At 38.1% G+C, this 17,153-nt stretch overlaps 1 protein-coding gene and 1 long non-coding RNA gene across 12 annotated transcripts; one reads left to right on the top strand and one right to left on the bottom strand.

The window, feature by feature from the left end:
• Positions 1-3,312: 3,312 nt before the first annotated feature.
• On the bottom strand, positions 3,313-3,805 carry LOC107264874. The gene is made up of 2 exons (XR_001537068.2): positions 3,656-3,805; positions 3,313-3,530 (listed from the first exon to the last, which is right to left on the bottom strand). It is a non-coding gene; the product is annotated as an uncharacterized LOC107264874 (long non-coding RNA).
• Positions 3,806-4,426: 621 nt separating this feature from the next.
• Positions 4,427-12,868, top strand: LOC107264882 (peroxiredoxin-6). Of its 11 annotated transcripts, XR_003058912.1 has the most exons (10): positions 4,433-5,035; positions 5,171-5,327; positions 5,411-5,616; positions 5,692-5,764; positions 6,726-6,982; positions 7,594-8,759; positions 10,953-11,301; positions 11,601-11,837; positions 12,131-12,199; positions 12,488-12,868. XR_003058912.1 is itself a non-coding variant. In XM_015733653.2 (5 exons), the coding sequence occupies exons 1-5, from the start codon at positions 4,953-4,955 to the stop codon at positions 6,876-6,878; spliced, it is 672 nt and encodes a 223-aa protein (XP_015589139.1). In that variant the 5' UTR covers positions 4,433-4,952; the 3' UTR covers positions 6,879-7,103. The 11 variants fall into 11 exon arrangements, 2 of the variants coding, with proteins under 2 accessions (XP_024937842.1, XP_015589139.1); XR_003058920.1 differs by lacking the exon at positions 10,953-11,301 and having other exon boundaries at positions 12,131-12,274; XR_003058914.1 differs by lacking the exon at positions 11,601-11,837 and having other exon boundaries at positions 12,131-12,274.
• The last annotated feature ends 4,285 nt before the right edge of the window (positions 12,869-17,153 follow it).

Raw genomic sequence — 17,153 nt, 5'->3', positions numbered from 1 at the left:
TGTCTCGTTATTGCTATCTAAACGAATTTGTCAATAAAATATTTTGTATTGCTACAGAATTTACAAAAACAGATGCTGGAAAAAAAAATCAAAGTCCCATAAAACACTGATAAACATTTTTTCGTATCAATTACCAAAATTTATATCCACACTCAGTCAGGGCCGACATGGTCGTTGGGGCCCACGGGCTATTCTTAAATTCATCATCAGGTTCATCTAAAGAGAAGTAGATGATACTCGATAACCCATTCAAGAAACTTACTATCAATACCAAAGTTACACACAGCATCCCCCTCTCTTTCAGTTGACCTTTTAAACCCTGGACACAGATAGCAGCTACTCAGATTACATATCGCACGTGGTCCGCTGTAGATGGATTCCTGTAGATGTATACCGAACAGATATGATGTTTAAAAAAAAGGAAATTACAGATAATTTTTATTTTATCGGTTAAACAGCTGATCAATAAACTACGATTAATTAATTTAACACCTTCAGGTACAAAAGTACTACCCTCGCCACTCATGTGCTAATTCCGTCCTCCTAGGCCATGTTGACCTATGCTGCAATACGACACTGGATCCAGTGCTATATAGGACAATAATTCTGGTATAAAGAATAAATAAAATTTTGTTAAAAATTGCTTTCGTTACCTTTTATTCAATAACGTCATAGTATTTTTCATGAAAAATTATTTGTCATTGCATACTAATATATGTGAAAAAATACAAGAAATAATATAAACAAACAATTTTCTCAACTGCATTCCTAAATTGACGGTATTTACTGGGAGGCCATGTTGGTATCATTTTGCAAGGATACCTAAAACATCCGATGTTAGCGATGGATCTGATATTGCTGGAAGACTAAAAGAAAAAGTCATGTATTATTTTTAATTAATTTTTATCTTTCCATTTATGGTGTATTATAAAACTTGATAATCGATATTAATTACTTACTCATTTATGATCTCGGAACCTGAAGTAACTATCTGCTGAACCAGACCAGCCATAGAGAATTGGCAGATGATGGCAATGGTGAGGAAGAAGACGACGCATTTGATCATTTCGATGCTATTGAGTTTTCAACTGAGTTCACGATGTTGCATCGTGACGATGCATCGTCACGACGTTGGAATATTAGAGTTTCTTCATTGCACAGAAGAACGAGTTTCTAAAAAATAGTTGATCAAAGAAATTGTTGAAAAAAAATTTAACTTTTTTTTTCGGCGAATACAAAAATTAATTTCTTTTCAAGAATGCCTTTGATGAACCATATTTTACAAACTCATTCTTCAGTGCAATGAAGAAACTGTAATATTCTAACGTTTTTTTATTAACCATGGCTCTAATGCACTGTTTTGCCAATAATCCTTTACTACAGGAAAGAAAAATGTAAGAAAATTTATTAAAAATTGATCAATTTTTACATTTGTTGAAGAAAACAAGTTACGCATCCTTCGTCTTTGTCACTCTGCTACAAAGTCGGTGAGCGTCCATCTCTTTCGCACCTTCACCAGACGCCAACTACACGGCGCGCACATCGCGTGTCGCTCTCGCGCTCGAGCGCGATTGTTAACAATTAATCGTAGAAGCTTCAATTTTTAATTTTCTCAGCTGAAACTTTCCAAAAATCTTCCTGAGGTCTTGACGCACATGAATATATGTGCAATTTTATTTTTCGAAAAACTTCGTCGCTACGATTTTTCGATCGAAGTTTTGAGATTGAATTGTCAGCGAAGCGAGATGAGAAGTAAATAATTGGCAATAAAAAAAAGCTTTTCCGATCATGTAACGATACTGTCGTCATCGCTAGAGTATCTTCTGTTTAAAAAAAAGGAATCACAGCGATCGATCAATTATTAACGAAATGGTCGCGAGTTGAATATAAAAAAAGATTGATTTTCATAATCGTCGAAAAAACAAGTTTTTTATTTTTTTTTAAGAAAACTAACAGTCCTAGCTATATATATATTCCAATGTAAAAAGTGTGCACCCAATCGAGTTGGACACGCTGGTATTTTTTGTAGAAGGAAATTTGAACTTTGGAAATTTACGGTAAAATTTCCGCGTTCGGAACGTAAGGCGCTATGGAGGGGACCGAGTCCAAGCGTTGAGCCTGTATGGAATCCGGCCGCTCAATTGGCAGATGATGGAAATGATGAGGAAGAAGACGACGTATTCGATCATTTCGATGCTATTGAGTTTTCAACTGAGTTCACGGATATTGCATGGAAACGTTTAAGACAGCCAAAATATTTGTTTCGTACATTGAGCGACCACTTGAACAAAGAACGCGTGTACCGGAAACACAAATAATTTGTAAAGAAAAAGAAAAAAGAAAAAAATATAAGTGCACACGGTACATTTATTGCACCAGAAGAATAACGTTTTATTTTTATTTTTTTTCAAAAATATTCAAGTATGTCTCAATCGAACGAGGGAGAGGGAGACTCAAAGTTTGAGAGCGTGAGATGAAAAGGACCTCGGTGGGAGTCTGGATGTTTTTGACACAGGGTGCTTCGATGTTCGGTGGACGTAAGGATGCAGCATTGCGATATATCGCAATATATCGCACTATAGTGCGTGACTTTTGGTATTTCTTGTTACTGACAATTGCTCCCTAGAGGAAATAAGGGTAAGCTTTTGGAATTAACCCTTTCGTTACGGGTGCCGACTACAGTAGGCAGCCATGCGTCGACCTGTGACGACTCTTGTCACTAGGAATTATAATTTGACATATATGCTCTTAAAAAGTGTATAAACAAGAGAATCCGAAAGTGGCGTTGAAAGACGTGAGTGCGAACACCGAAAACTACCGGCGTGCAATGTACGCACTTTGCGGCGCGGTGCCTGTTGAGTGACGTCACTCTAGCGGAACAGAACGTTTTAACGAAAGGGTTAAAATTTGGTGTTCAATTGGCGTCGGCTACGCGGTTTTGTTTTCGGAAAATTCGGAAATTTATTTTTCTACCTGTCCTATCCTCGTTCGGCCTCTTAAACCCTGGACACAGATAGCAGCTACTTAAATTACATATCGCACGTGGTTCGCTTTAGATCTGTACCAAGCTGATGTAATGTTTTAAAAACAAGGAAATTACAGATAATTTTTTAGTTATCGGTTAATTAGCTGATCAATGAAACACGATTAATTAATTTAACACCCTCAGGTATAAAAGTGCCACCCTCGCCACTCCTGTGCTAATTCCATCTTCCTAGGTCATGCTGATCTATGCTGCAATACGACACTGCACTTAGTGTTAATCTTTAGGACAATGATTTTGGTACATATGATAAATAAAATTTAAAAAAATTGCTTTCACTGCTTTTTATTGGATAACTTCATGGTATTTTTCATGAAAAATTACTTGTGATTGGGTACTAATATATGTAGAAAAATAATAGAAATAATATCTCAACAGCGTTCATAAATTGACGGTCTTTCCTGGCCGGCCATGTTGGTATCATTTTTCCAAGAGAACTTCAGCAAGGCAAGAGGCTAGAAGAGACGGACTTACTGGCGGCTGCAGCCTGAAAGAAAAAGTCACGTGATAGTCTTAATTACTTTTTATATTTCAATTTATAGTACACTATGAAACTTGATAATCGATATTAATTATTGAAATTAATTATTATTATTATTAATCAATACTTACTGCTGCTACGGCCTTGGAACTTGAGGCACTTATGTCGGGAACTAAACCGGCCATAGAGAATTGGCAGATGATGGCAATGATGAGGAAGAAGACGATGTACTTGATCATTTTGATGCTGTTGAGTTTTCAATTGAATTCAGGATGTTGGGTGGAAACGTTTTATACCGTTTCTAAGTAGCCAAAATATTTGTTTCACGCATTGAGCGACCACTTGAACAAAGAACGGGCGTCCCGGGAAAATAAATAATTTGTAAAAGAAAAAAATACGTACGTGCGTACGACACATTCATTTCGTCAGAAGTCTTATGTTTTGTTTTTTATTTTTTTCAAAAATATTTAAGTATGTCTCAATCGGACGAGGGAGAGGGAGACTCGAAGTTGGTGAGCATGGGGTGAAAAGGAGCTCAGTGGGAGTGGGGATGTTTGTGACACAAGGCGCTTCGGTGTTCTGTGGACGTGAGGATGCAGCATTGCGATAGTGCGGGAATTTTGTTATTTCTTGTTACTGATAACTGCTCCCTAGAGGAAATAAGGTCAAGTTTTTGGAATTAAAATTTTACGTTTAACTGGCGTCGGGTTCGTAGTTTTGTTTTGGCCTTGCGAATTTGCAAGTCGATGAACAAAGTAAACGATAATAAATACATTTTTCATTGTAAATATTCGGAAAATTTATTGTTATTTTTAATCTTCATTTATTTTTTTTTTATAGTTATAAAATTCTTTAGCTCACGTCAAACGATTATCCATAGAATTCTTCTTTTTACTACTGAAAAAACAACTTTACCGACCGTGTTACGAATTGTACACTTTAGTCGATGTGTTTACCGACAGTTGGTATTGCAGATTTTCCCTTAGCTACGACGTAGCAAGTTGGGATTGGTTTGTGACGTGGCAATAGAGGCTATGGGCATAGAGTTGGATCCTATCGGAATTGTCAATGGAAGTTTGTCACATGGTTTCGTAGTGCTGGTTGGATTCGTAAACATTTGTGGTATTTGTGAACTTTTGACCTCTTCGATTAAAATGCAATGCATTCATAGTTGATGCAAGCTATGGATCCAATGATATCCGGTTGCGTAATTTGGTGGTATAAAAAACAAAGAACGACGTTAAGAAGTGAATCGCACGTGTGTTGTGATATGAAATTTAGAGTGTACAAAACGGGTGATTAAAATATTATTGATAAACCATGTACGGGTGATTCGATACGTTGATCAATGAGGATTCAAGGCTAAATATTGATAAAACGTAAAGGTGTACGAAGAAAGATAACATTTATGATAAAACAAGCAACAGAATGAGACTGGGTACAAAAATACCAAATTTCGAGGCCTATACTACTAAGGGAAAAATTCATTTTCATAATTGGTCGGGTAATTCGTAAGTTTTTAAAAATGCTTATTATCATTATGATCGGTTTGTTCATACTAATATTAGTTACATCAAATAGAAAATTTAAAGTATATTTTGTTATAGGTTAAAAAAGATGTTTTAGATGGGTAAAAACTGTTTTAGATGGGTACTGATGTTTTCGCATCCGGCAGATTTTACGCCCGTTTGCACTACGGAATTGGGCAGACTTGCGGAACGGGCTGAGGAATTCAAAAGGAGGGGAGTTAAATTACTTGGTCATTCGTGCGATTCCTTGGAATCGCATTTGGTCTGGATTAAGGTGCGTCTTCCAATAGAAATGACATATTTCATTGAATTTCATAGAATTTATATGCTTATCCGATTGTTTTCGATTCTTATCAGGATATACAGGCGAAATACAGAAGAATTCCAAAGGTATTCCCATATCCAATAATTGGAGATGAAACACGTGAAATTGCGGAAATGCTTGACATGGTAGACGAGCGAGAACCTTCAAGCCGTGGTGTGAGAGCAGTTTTGGTGATTGATCCTCAAAAAATTCTACGACTCTTTTTACTTTATCCAGACACCACAGGAAGAAATATAGAGTGAGTTAATCTGGAGAGGAAAACCTTTTTTGTTTTATTTAATATAATATATTATTTTTTTAAATTAAATTTTAGTGAAATTTTTCGCGTGATACAAGCGTTACAATTGTCAAGCAGAGCTCCAGTTGCTACGCCAGTTGATTGGCAGGTAATGATCTTATTGATGTATTCATTATAAGAATTGACAATTAATTATTATAATTAATTTTTTTGTGCCTAATGTTACGTATATGTACCAGTGATTTTGAAAATTCATAACTCCTACAAAAATTAACCAATAATACTGGCGGACTTGAACTTATGTTAAAAATGAAGCCATATTTTAACTGCAAAAAATCTGCATAATTTGATGTCGCACCCCTAAGTCGTGACAATGTGTCAAAAGACCCTACAGTAGGGTAAAAACAAAAAATCATAACTAGTACCTCCATTTTTTGAAAATTTTGTTTCCACCACCTCTTGTTATTAATGAAAATTTGTAAAAATAATTGGTTATACGAAAACCACCCCCAAAGTTCAAAATCTACCCCTACCAGTTATGGAGATAGTTCACGTTCGATGGGCATTGTTTGAACTGTTCATTCGGCACACTGTGACCCCAAAATGTGAACGAGACGTTCAGAAACAATTCTCAAGCTGTCAGCGCAAAGAAAAACTACCCTCTAACAGGGAAACTTCACCCCTACTTGTCACCGATCCAGCCTATGCTAGGGTAGGTTTCGAGAGGGGAAATCTCGGAAATTTGTTTTTCTGCATCTCCTGTGTATCCTCAATAGTTAGTATATCGCAATAAGTTTTTTTTTGCGAAACTACTAGGAAAATCTTATGCAATAAAGAATAAAAAAAATAAACGGCTCAAATATCGTATTGATCCGAAATTCGGAAAGTAATATAAGTAACGTAAAAACTATTGGAATTCTATATAAAAATACGGCTTATCATTTTCGTTATATTATCAAGCTATTGAAAAGTTCTTAAACTATACATCTGAACGAAATATTATTATACGTTCATCTTTACAATCGTAGATTAAAATTAGACAAAAAAACAATGAAATGTGATAATATAATTTTATTTTTAAAATTACTTATTTTTTCAATTTATTACAGCCAGGGGATGAAGTCCTTGTATGTCCAAACGTGCCAGAATCAGAGGAAGCACGACTTTTTCCACATGGAGTTCAACATGTTGCTATGCCAAGTGGTCTCGCCTACATTAGATACACGAGCGATTACCTAGCGCCACATGAATGTTGGGAATGATTGAAAATCGATTTTCCAATCGATAGTTTCAATAATCAATATCTAATTACCAATGAAGAACAAGCTATAGCTTTTTGCTTTCAGAAAAACTAAATTTATTCGAAGTGAGTGTTTCTTTAGCAGCAGCTACTAATATTAGTCATTGTATTTTCACTGTATTGATTATCAAGATAAGTCATTAATGTATCAAGTCTCATTAAACAAGACTGTCTTGACTGGTCGAAAGACGCCTTGTATTTTCCTAGTTCTAGATCCATAGCAAATTCAACAACTGTCTCTTCATTTTTTAAAAATAAATTGACAGTCTCTCTCCCTTATTGCAGTAGTCATTTTACAGCACGCTTCACTCAAATCAGAGTTAAAAAACATTACACATGGGCGTAGCAGCATAAGAATCACGATTCCCTTTTTTATTCCTGGTGCAGGAACTAAATTAATATCATTCACCTCGCCCCCTGTAGATCACCCGCATACGGCGTTGACTGGAGCTTGTTAAATTTTTTTTTCGTCGCAAGTGGGTACGCTCTTTTCTTTATTTGTATTTTTCAGTCACCCCATAGCGAACACATCCCCCACAAAAATTTCTCTAAATAGACTCAATCAAAAAATACGATTTATTGACACACTCTAGGAAGTGTTCTCGGTGCTTTATTTAATCCTAATTTTTGTACTAACCATTTCCTTATTTTTTATTTTCACCCGTCAACGGCATCAGAGTCCCTAAGAAAATTGAATAGGCGCTGCTGCATGACATTTTTGGCACACCATGCAAAAATCGAGTCAACAAACACGATCATCTCCAGGGACGTGGGTGTTTCGCAGAGGAGTTTGCTTCGTGAAAGCGGACGATGAAGAAGGAAAGGAGAATCTACGAGAATAGCACTTTAACCCCGCAGCCTATCCTGAACGTCATAATCGTCTACGTCCAGGATGTAAGGGTCAATCTCACCGAGGAGACTATCATGGATGACCCAGAACCCAGGATGCTCTCAGTTTATCTTTCGAAACGAGGCTGTTCTCCAGACTGGAATTTCCGTAGCATCCAGTCATACTTGAATCTTTCTTCTCTGTTTTTACTATATCTCTCTCGCTCCGTCCGTACACTACGTAACTATATTCGCTATCTTAGCGTAGCGTGCTGAGCCAATATGGCGGAGCCAAAGATGCTACCCGTTTATGGGCAATAAACAGAGACTTACGGCACAACCCGCTATTTGTTTTGTCGTGTCAGCAATGTCTAGGAATGCACTAGGATGGATCTGTACCCAGTACCATTGAAGATACTATGGTTACGCGACCCTTGTCTATGATATCCTACGAAAAAGATTATTTTTATCAGTCTCGTGTGGATTTCTAGCTTCGTTTAATATTTCAACGTTATAGTCGTCATGCCAATACTTTATGATCCGCATTTGCGATTTAGTACCCACGCCGTTGTTTAACTTACCGACTTTGAATACGTCGTCTAAATTAAAACAGCTGAGAAACTTTACAATCTGTAGCTGCACGTTAACGGAAATGCGTGTTACGTACTGTAAAGTTTTGTTCGAACTACTGCCGCTAGGGGCGCCGCGGGCACGACGCTAGCGGTAGACGTGAGTAGTCGTAAAGTGACGAGAATTTACAGAGAAGTACAGAGACAAGACTAGAGACGCGTGAGCTTCTTTCGGCGTGCAATTAACGAAAGTGCTGTAATTAAAGAGTGACGAGTCTGTTTGTATAGAACGATGTGAATTGTACGAAGTAGTGGTGAAAGTGTCAATGGTCGAGTGTTTACAGTTCGTGCGAGTAAATGAAGCATCTGATCCTAGAATCCAGGATACTTTTATTGCGATGGCTACGCCATGACAGGAGTGCTGGATATATTTCAATACCTGAGACGTATGTACAGATATACGTAGCAACGTATATTTTTTATCTAGATAGACTAGTATATGCATTCTACAGTCTACTTTTTATTCCCACATTTTACTCCCGAGTCTGCCACCATGACGATACGATTATGCTCGGGAGCCGTGCATTCCGTTTTATATTTCCTTTCCGTGCCGTCGTCATCTTTCCGCGCTTCTTAAATTTATTTTCTCTATCATGCAGAGTAGCTGCGAATTTTATTTGTAGAAGGAAAACCGCTAGAAGTCCTTTCGATCGCGAACTCTCAGATAACACAGTGGCCGACGGCCCTTCGTGTCTATCGGAAAATAGTGCATGAAGAGTAACACAGGTAACCTTAACTACATCGATCAATTCTGTTTCAATTTAGTTACTCTTCGTGAATTTTTCCTCGCAATATTTCCGCTACTTAACCGCTACTTAACTTTCTCAATTTTCCGCTGTTACTTAGCCATATTTAAAAAAATCTACTCGCTCTACATTTTCACGGGGGAAACTACCGTAAATTTTCATGGCTCTACTGGGTCTCTTAAGAATTTTATAACACTGCTTCGCGTGTTATAACGTCACCTCAAAATGGCTGTCGCGGAAAATTTCTATGATAGACTACCGTGTTTAAAATCTCAGTATAATAGTACAGCTGCTGCCACTATGCCATAATAGTAGATATTTACTGTATTATTATTGGCCAAACGCACAAGGAGATATAGATTTTCCACAAATCTTTTATACGGGATGTACCCACCGACGAAGTCACATTAACAATAAAAACAGGAACGTCACAGCGTTTCTTTCGTAACCGCTCGAGACTAGTGAGAAAACGCGAGACGAAATTCTGCTCGTTGGTGGTTTAAGTGGCGACGAGCTAAACTCTTGCTATACGTCTTCATTAGTACTAGAGGCTAACCTCGACACAGTCTGGATTCTGTTGCGAACTATTCCGACACAGGGTAGACATCAGGGGCAAGAGGGAAATGGAGAAATATGGAAATGTGAGAAAATACCCAAGGGCTGAATATACGAGGGCAAGAAAATAATTATTGTAACCCTGGAAAATGATCCACCAGGGTTTCCCAAAGGTTTTGCTCTACTCGCTAAGCACTAAAGGATTCCAACTCGTTCCTCAAGCACCCTTAGACATCGTTTTCTGACCCTGCTCATCATAGGACTACTTCAGGTAACTTTCAGGTGGGCCGTCCATTAAGTCATTCCGTAAGAAAATTGCCTTGGGTGAATTCACCCGTTTCGCAATAAATGCCAGCGAGTTGAGTCTCCGTTTCGAGTCATTAAAGCTCTCCAATGAGTCTCGCGGTGGATTTTGGTCAAAAGTCAGGAAAAGCTCAGTAGTAGTCATTCCGGTAATGCTCAGCGCGAACCAAGAGGCAAAGATTTTCTGTTGAATTTTAGAGCTTTATTTTTATTGAAAAAAAAAATTGAATCAAAAGCGTGAGAGGGTCTACAAAGAAAAGAAATTCAATGTTAAGAAAGGATTCGTGGAAGTGCTTTTGATTATGAAAGAGCCTGTATACTGGCTACTATTATCATGAAGGTGATATTAAAAACGATCATTGTGGTCCGTTAAAGCTGCGAGCTTTGACGAGGAAGGAAGCTTTTCGGTTGATACTCGAAAGAATATCTCGTCGGAAAAGGCGCTTTTGAAAATTAACGTCCAACAACGACGAGACTTTTACACTGAACAGTTTTAATTACACTCTAATTACCGTCGCTTAAAAAAGTTTCTTCTGGAATGTGGTTTTTCTTTAATTTTTAAACTTATCAGCTTACAGTCTTGGTGACAATGTCACATTGGATATTGTTTCCTAAATTTTAATTGGTACTCGCGGCATTAACGACTTAAATCAACAGGTAATCTTAATTGTACATAAATAAATCTTTATTACAGAAATATATCCCGATGGCTTTTATTTAATTAATTTGTGTATTTTCTCATGTACATTAAAGCCACCATCAATACGTCTAAAGAAAGATCTTAATCCACTTCTAGCGAGTTTACGTAGAGAAAGCTTTGAAAGCTCTCTCAGTAGTACTCTAGGTATATACAGGGTGCAGCATCCCTTTCCGCACCATTTTCTCCATTCGTCTCTCTATCTATAGTTCTCACCCTATATAACTCCACCCCCTTTACTTCTTACTTTTTTTTCTCTTTTTTATTCCTCCTTCCAGCCAGTCCGTCTGCGAAACTTCGGAAAACGAGCTTGCAGGAGTTACAAATCCCAGACTTACATAATACATACAATACATACAATACATAAGATTAATTTACGTATAAATTAGAAAAAATGTAACAAATGCCAATTTAAAAAAAAAACCATTGAAAATTGAAATTTATATAACACAATGGCAACTGTCAGTTACTATTGGCAACGACGAACAGCAGAACAATCGACTTGCAAGCGGCGTGCATTTGGACATAGAACAATGGCAGATTTCGCAAGTTCTCGCTGACAATACGCTGGAAAACTCGAGGATGATTTCCGGGTCGAGAGCGGCTCGTCCAGTTCCTGAACCAGCAGTAGGTACAGTCCAGGTAGAGGAAGTGACGGAACGTCTCATAAAAATAAAGCTCGGTTTCATGTTTCTTTTCACCTCTATTTTTTTCACTTCATCTTCACCATTTTTTTTTCTTATCTTTTTCTTGAGCAAGCATTTCTTCGAATTTCCTTTCATTTTTTCTTCTTCCTCTTACGATTTCTTTCCGGACGCCCGTGAACGGGGCTTTACCCTACGGCGATTACGTTCCGAATAACTCCTCCTGTTCTGTGTATTATCACACGCATATAACAGTACCCCTCTTATCTCCTTCTCCCACAGGACTATTTCCTCCTGACACACTCGCAGGACTCAGGAGCCAAAATCCTTTTGAAGGGACGATAAAACAAGTCGCCCAGTATAAATTACCTGGTTGCACAGACAAGAAATCATTTGCCGTCGGATCGCGTCCCTTTTGGGATAAAGGCTATTTCACAGGCTGCGTTTCCCACAATTCAAAAGCACCCGTGGCCTACGTGATAGACAGATGAAGATGGGGACGAGAGAGGACAATATCGGGTGGGAAAAAAAAATAAAAATAAAAATACGTATAATCAAAAAGTTTTACTCCTGCCTGTCGAGAATCGATTAGCGATGATGAATTTATTAAAGGGTTAATTCCTGAAACCCTGTTCATAGTTCAAAATGGGATTACGATTGCTTCACTGTGAAAAAGGGGGGTGAAAGTTCTTATTAATTAATTAACCGACAAAAGTTACTTCGAAAAGTCTCTAAATTTTGTTCAATTTTTTTTTATCCATATCCAAAATTCTCTTTTGCTCTTATCTGACCTCAACGTTCGTATGTTACAGAAATTAGCAGTAAAAACAGGCAGCAGAACATCGCCGTGCAAGCTCGCATAAAGTGCTACCACCATCGCGGTTTGAATCTCTGTTTTTTTTTTTCTTAACTTATGCGACATAAAAATCGTACCCGGTTTTCTCGTTGATACCAGAGTACGTAAAGATAAATGTATTTTGATTCAGACCAATGTTATTTCCCGAGGTACAATCGAATTCAAAAATTCATTTTTCACGTATGGTTGTATATATAGGTATATGTATTAGTGTATTCAAGCTTGCACTTACGGGTAGTACATATCGGATTTCATTCCTTGGTACATATGCCTGGCCCCTGATGTTTTATCCGAGTCTTGTCTCACGTTGCAGCTGGATCGACTCGATTTTCGTAGACGCCCAGCGTCGGAAAAGGGTGTACGAGGTATTCCTGTAGGAACGACTACGACTTGAGAATCCTCAACGAGTATCGAGCCACTCGGTTGTGACGATGACACTCCTGGAGGTCGTCGCCGTCGTCGCTGCTGACAGGGAACGACAGTAGTACTTGTAAACCATGGAAGGAAGAAGTGGGCGTCGGCGTAAAGAGCGTCTCTTTGACTTTTGGCGTACGTAACAACGGATTGTCAAGTGGGTAGAGTCTTAAGCGCGACCTAACTCCTTTTGTCGTACTGGGATAAGTATTAGGAACGTCTTCGTAGTTAATTGCATGGCGTGAATAAAGAATTAAAGTCGAGGGACTCGCCCGAGAAAGTTCTTTTGTTGAGATTTTTTTTTATTTTCGTTGCTTCGCATCACGACGTCATGCGTTTCCGGTAGCGGTGGATGGACGCTCAAGCGTCGCGACGTGCTAAATGCAGAGGCGCTAGAGAAAAATAAAGCGGGGTAAGACAATACTGGTGCGGGGATTTCTCTTCATATTTAGTGGATTTTGGACGTGTTAGGATAGGGGTGGGGAAAAAATATTTTTTTTTTTTTTGAAAAAAAAAATGAAAATAAGGTTAGTTTCGTTTGGGTCGTAAGAAGAAAAAGTGCGGCGGGAGGCGATGAGTGTTTAAGGAGAGTAAAGGATGGAGGGGTATGTATATACGTATAGGATAACTAGGAGGCAAGATTGAAGAAAGCGACGGGGGATAAGAGGAGGGAAGAAGGAGAAGAAAAAAAATAAATTTATAATGGCGAGTACGTAATTAATTTATGGTGATCAAAGACGGTGTCACGTGGTACTAATTAGTTCTCCGTGATCAAGAGATGCCTCTTGCGCTACAAGGAAAAAAACGAACAAGTAGCGTATCGTTGACGTACGTGTTATTTGGACTGATCAAGATTTTTTGTGATAAAATTTAATTTTTCAAGTGTTAATCATTACCTAACCACCCGATATAAGATGAACCTCAAAGACGGCTGTCGTTTATATGAGCAATGAATTACCATTTTTTGACGTTTTCAAGGTAACCAATGCTTTTTTTTTTTGTAATTTTTTATCTTAGGATTTTTATTTTTTTTAATGATTTATATCATTTTTTTTCATTGGCCATAATGTCTTTTCATATATTCATTTATCCATTGACCCACTCGTAATTTTACACGCAGAATTTCGTTTGGAACAATCCCAGTGGCGGGATTGTCGTTCGGGCTGTTCCGTGAGGATCCGTCCGGAAATGGAAGAGTCACGAAGAGCGACGTTGTAATTTCCGGTACGGCCTTGAAAAGCTAGTAAGAGAAAAAGAAAAACGCAAGACAAATCTGACGTTGTCGCGCACGACGTGCGGTCTTGTCGCTTAGACTGCTCTCCTGATTCTCTGCTCCCTCATTCTTCTCTCTCTCTCTCTCTCTCTCTCTCTCTCTCTCTCTCTCTCTCTCTCTCTCTCTCTCTCCTTTTTTACCCCTTTTTCCTTTCTTTTCTTTCCCGGGAAAAATGACGTCGTTTCGCGTGGGATGAACGTCGAGCGTTGAGCGAGAAAAAGTAAAAGAGGGTAGTAGGGGTAGGCGGGGGGTGGATGGTGGGGGAGGCATGTGTGAGCAAAGCAGACGTGCGTTCTGCGATGTCTGTTGATTTTTGCTCTCGGATTCTCTAGAACCAACCCTTACTACCCTAACGACCAGAGGCGCTTGCTCTGGGGGATGGTAAGCCACCCACAACGAAGGGCGAACGAGAGCAAACCCACGCATAATAAAATCATATTTTCAGAGAACGGAGAAGCGGCCGGAACCAGCGTCCATGGTAATAAATTCCATGTTTTATCATTGTATTTTGAGTGCTCGCCGCTGGATGTCGATGGGGATGCGTGAAGGGCTTTGACAATGCATAAAAAAAATAAATATTGTACAAATACTTCATCTTTGATTAATTTCATAATAAAATTTTTTCATCGTATAACTTATATAAATCTACCACGTTCTGTTTATTTTGCTTCAGTCTAATTTTTTTTTCTTTTCTTATTTTTTACTGACGGGTAGAGAGAAAACATTCGAGAGAGTTCTTTTGAAGTCATAGCAGAAGTCAAAATTGATTTCCCTCTCCTTTGACGCGTTTTGTATCTTGCGGCGTAACAGGAGGGTAGATACGAGAGGTAAGTAAACTACGGGGTGGAAGTGCCGATTCCGCTATGGCATTTGATATATTTTTGTTGCGTCAACAAGGGCGAATAAATTGGCACTTGATGAGAGTCCGTTCTTTCCTCCGGGAATACCAACCTATCTTTTTCTTTGATAAGAATTGAATGGCGTTTTCTTTCTTATACTCGACGCTATAAATTCTGATAATTTAAATATATTTATTGTACTTAGCATGCAGGTACAGTATTGCGAAAATTGGGAAGGGTATTAATGCGTATCCCGCGTATAAATAAATAAATAAATAAAAAAGTGAAATTAATTAATCGGGAAACGTCAGATTACCTTAAAGAATGAAAATTCACAGCTTCGCCGACATTGTAATTATTATCATCTGGCGAATCCCACGAAGCCGTTGTCATCCCTCTTAAGCTCCGCGAGGATAAAAATGGTAATTTGCAGATATATGAAAATAAAAAGAAATACCAAAGCACGAAGTTAAACTGGTATATGATTTGTCCAATAATGTCCAATTTGTGGTTATCAATTAATCTTATTAAATATTTGGCGCTTGTATTTTCTCCACTAACGTATACACGAGATACCGTGCTTCGAAATATTTTGATCGTACGTCAAATACGTGGCTGCCACTTGTATAAAGTATTTTCGCCAATTCTTCTATATGCGCTATCATAAAATATTCGCCACGGTACGCCAATCCAATTCGATCCACGTAGAGAATTGCGATTCGATAAGTTGCGAATATAGCAATGCCAACCGATTATATAAAATAAATGAAGCGGGATGTTGATGGAATATTTTTGGTAAAAAAAATATTGCAATTTATAATTATGCATAATTCTGCACCGTATCAGCTTCGTTAAAACTGTCGATAAAAGGGATTGTCAATGTTAAAATTAATCATCCGTACGAGAAATTAATTTCGTAATGAAATCAAAAAACGAAAAGTCGATAGGTGCAATGGGGGTAGTTTTTTTCCTTTTTTTCTCTCTTATATTCGCCGTAGTCCGTAAGGGGTTAAGGGGTCAGCGTGACGTCAGGAGAGAGGGTTGAAGACCCGCCATCCGCTGAATAAACTATGAGGACAGTGACACGAAGTGTATAAGGGTAGTTTGCTCCTTAGTCGGCTAGCTACAGGGATGAACAAACGGACACGGTCTATTTTTGAATATACCTGAAATTCCCGCCTTAAATTATTCGCGCTTTCTGACCTAACCTACTGTGTCTTGTCACGTGGATGATGGCTTATAATTATAATTATTTCATTTAATTAAAGAGCACAGCAGCTTTCGAGTTGGAGTGACGTCTTAACAATTAAGGAGATAACACGAACACACTGTATATATACGATTGGATAAAGTTTTATGACGTCATATTTTTCAAACATCGGAAACCCATCAAATTCAATGGCCAAGAATCATACGTATTTCGAATTCACGCCTAAAGCTGGTGAATTGACGTGGCGTTTTATTATTAAAGAGAATTATACATGGTGGGTTCGTATATTATGGATATATGGTTCTGACATGGACTATATGTGTCCGACGAGAGACGTGAATTGCAGGGGTGAATTAAGCGATATTAAATTATAGGGGTATTGCAAATATAATTTGAAAGCTCCTCTCGGCGAGAAAAGCTTCAATACCTTTTTCAGTGTCGCCTCGGGCGAAACTCTCGAAAAGCCTTTCGGGAGTTCATTCGTTCGCTCTCTGCATACTCGGCTTTAGTCATTATTTTTTTTTAATTTTCTTTGACGACGTAGCACGCAGCTGGCTACTTAACTATTTTCGTGTCGCGAGGCTTTTTAAATTTATTTAATACCTCTTTATACTCGATGAAGAATATTAATTCGTGTGACTTTATATACGATATCCTTTTCAGTAACCAAACTACCTTTATTTCATCCCTTATGGATAGGAAAAAATCCTGTGGTTTGCGCGTTAAAAAGTTTGCGACGTGGTGGCTCTCATGAAAATGTCGTTGGCGATATTCAAGAGCGTCGCGCATGATTTTCGAGATATGTATTTTTTGCGGGACGTAATATCCACGTAGGTATATAGTGGTAAGAATTGAAAGATTTTAATGTAAAATTTAATTTTTAAAATCAATATTTTTATGAAAAACGGAAATTTGAAATGACTTTTGTGAAATGAAAATCCAGGTGGAAGTTCACTTAAGATATACGAGCATACTCGCTTCTCTACGCATGTATAATATCAAATTCTCCAAGGGGTGGATACTGAATATTCGTTTGAGTACAGAAAGTCTTATTCAAATCATAACGTATTTACCGTATACGATATTAGCTCCTTTCTCTTCTAGGGGCTGTCCGGACCCTCTGTTTTTCATCCCTTCGTGTTATCTCGACGTTTCTCTTTCTCTTTAGAAGCAGGAGTCTACATTTTGGTCCAGTCCATTTCAATCCCACCTGACGTTTGCATTCATCTACAATCATAGAATC

Source organism: Cephus cinctus, unplaced genomic scaffold, assembly GCF_000341935.2.
Source record: "Cephus cinctus unplaced genomic scaffold, Ccin1 Ccin1_scaffold0201, whole genome shotgun sequence".
In the NCBI taxonomy this organism is placed as follows: domain Eukaryota; kingdom Metazoa; phylum Arthropoda; class Insecta; order Hymenoptera; family Cephidae; genus Cephus; species Cephus cinctus.
This window is presented reverse-complemented; position numbering and strand designations above follow the sequence as displayed.

What these genes read in the sequence shown, in the direction of transcription:
- LOC107264882 (XM_015733653.2), top strand. Translation starts at nt 4,953, where the DNA reads ATGAGACTGGGTACAAAAATACCAAATTTCGAGGCCTATACTACTAAG. An exon ending in CGCATTTGGTCTGGATTAAG is followed by an intron (nt 5,328 to 5,410) that starts GTGCGTCTTCCA and finishes GATTCTTATCAG; the next exon opens with GATATACAGGCGAAATACAG. An exon ending in CTACGCCAGTTGATTGGCAG is followed by an intron (nt 5,765 to 6,725) that starts GTAATGATCTTA and finishes AATTTATTACAG; the next exon opens with CCAGGGGATGAAGTCCTTGT.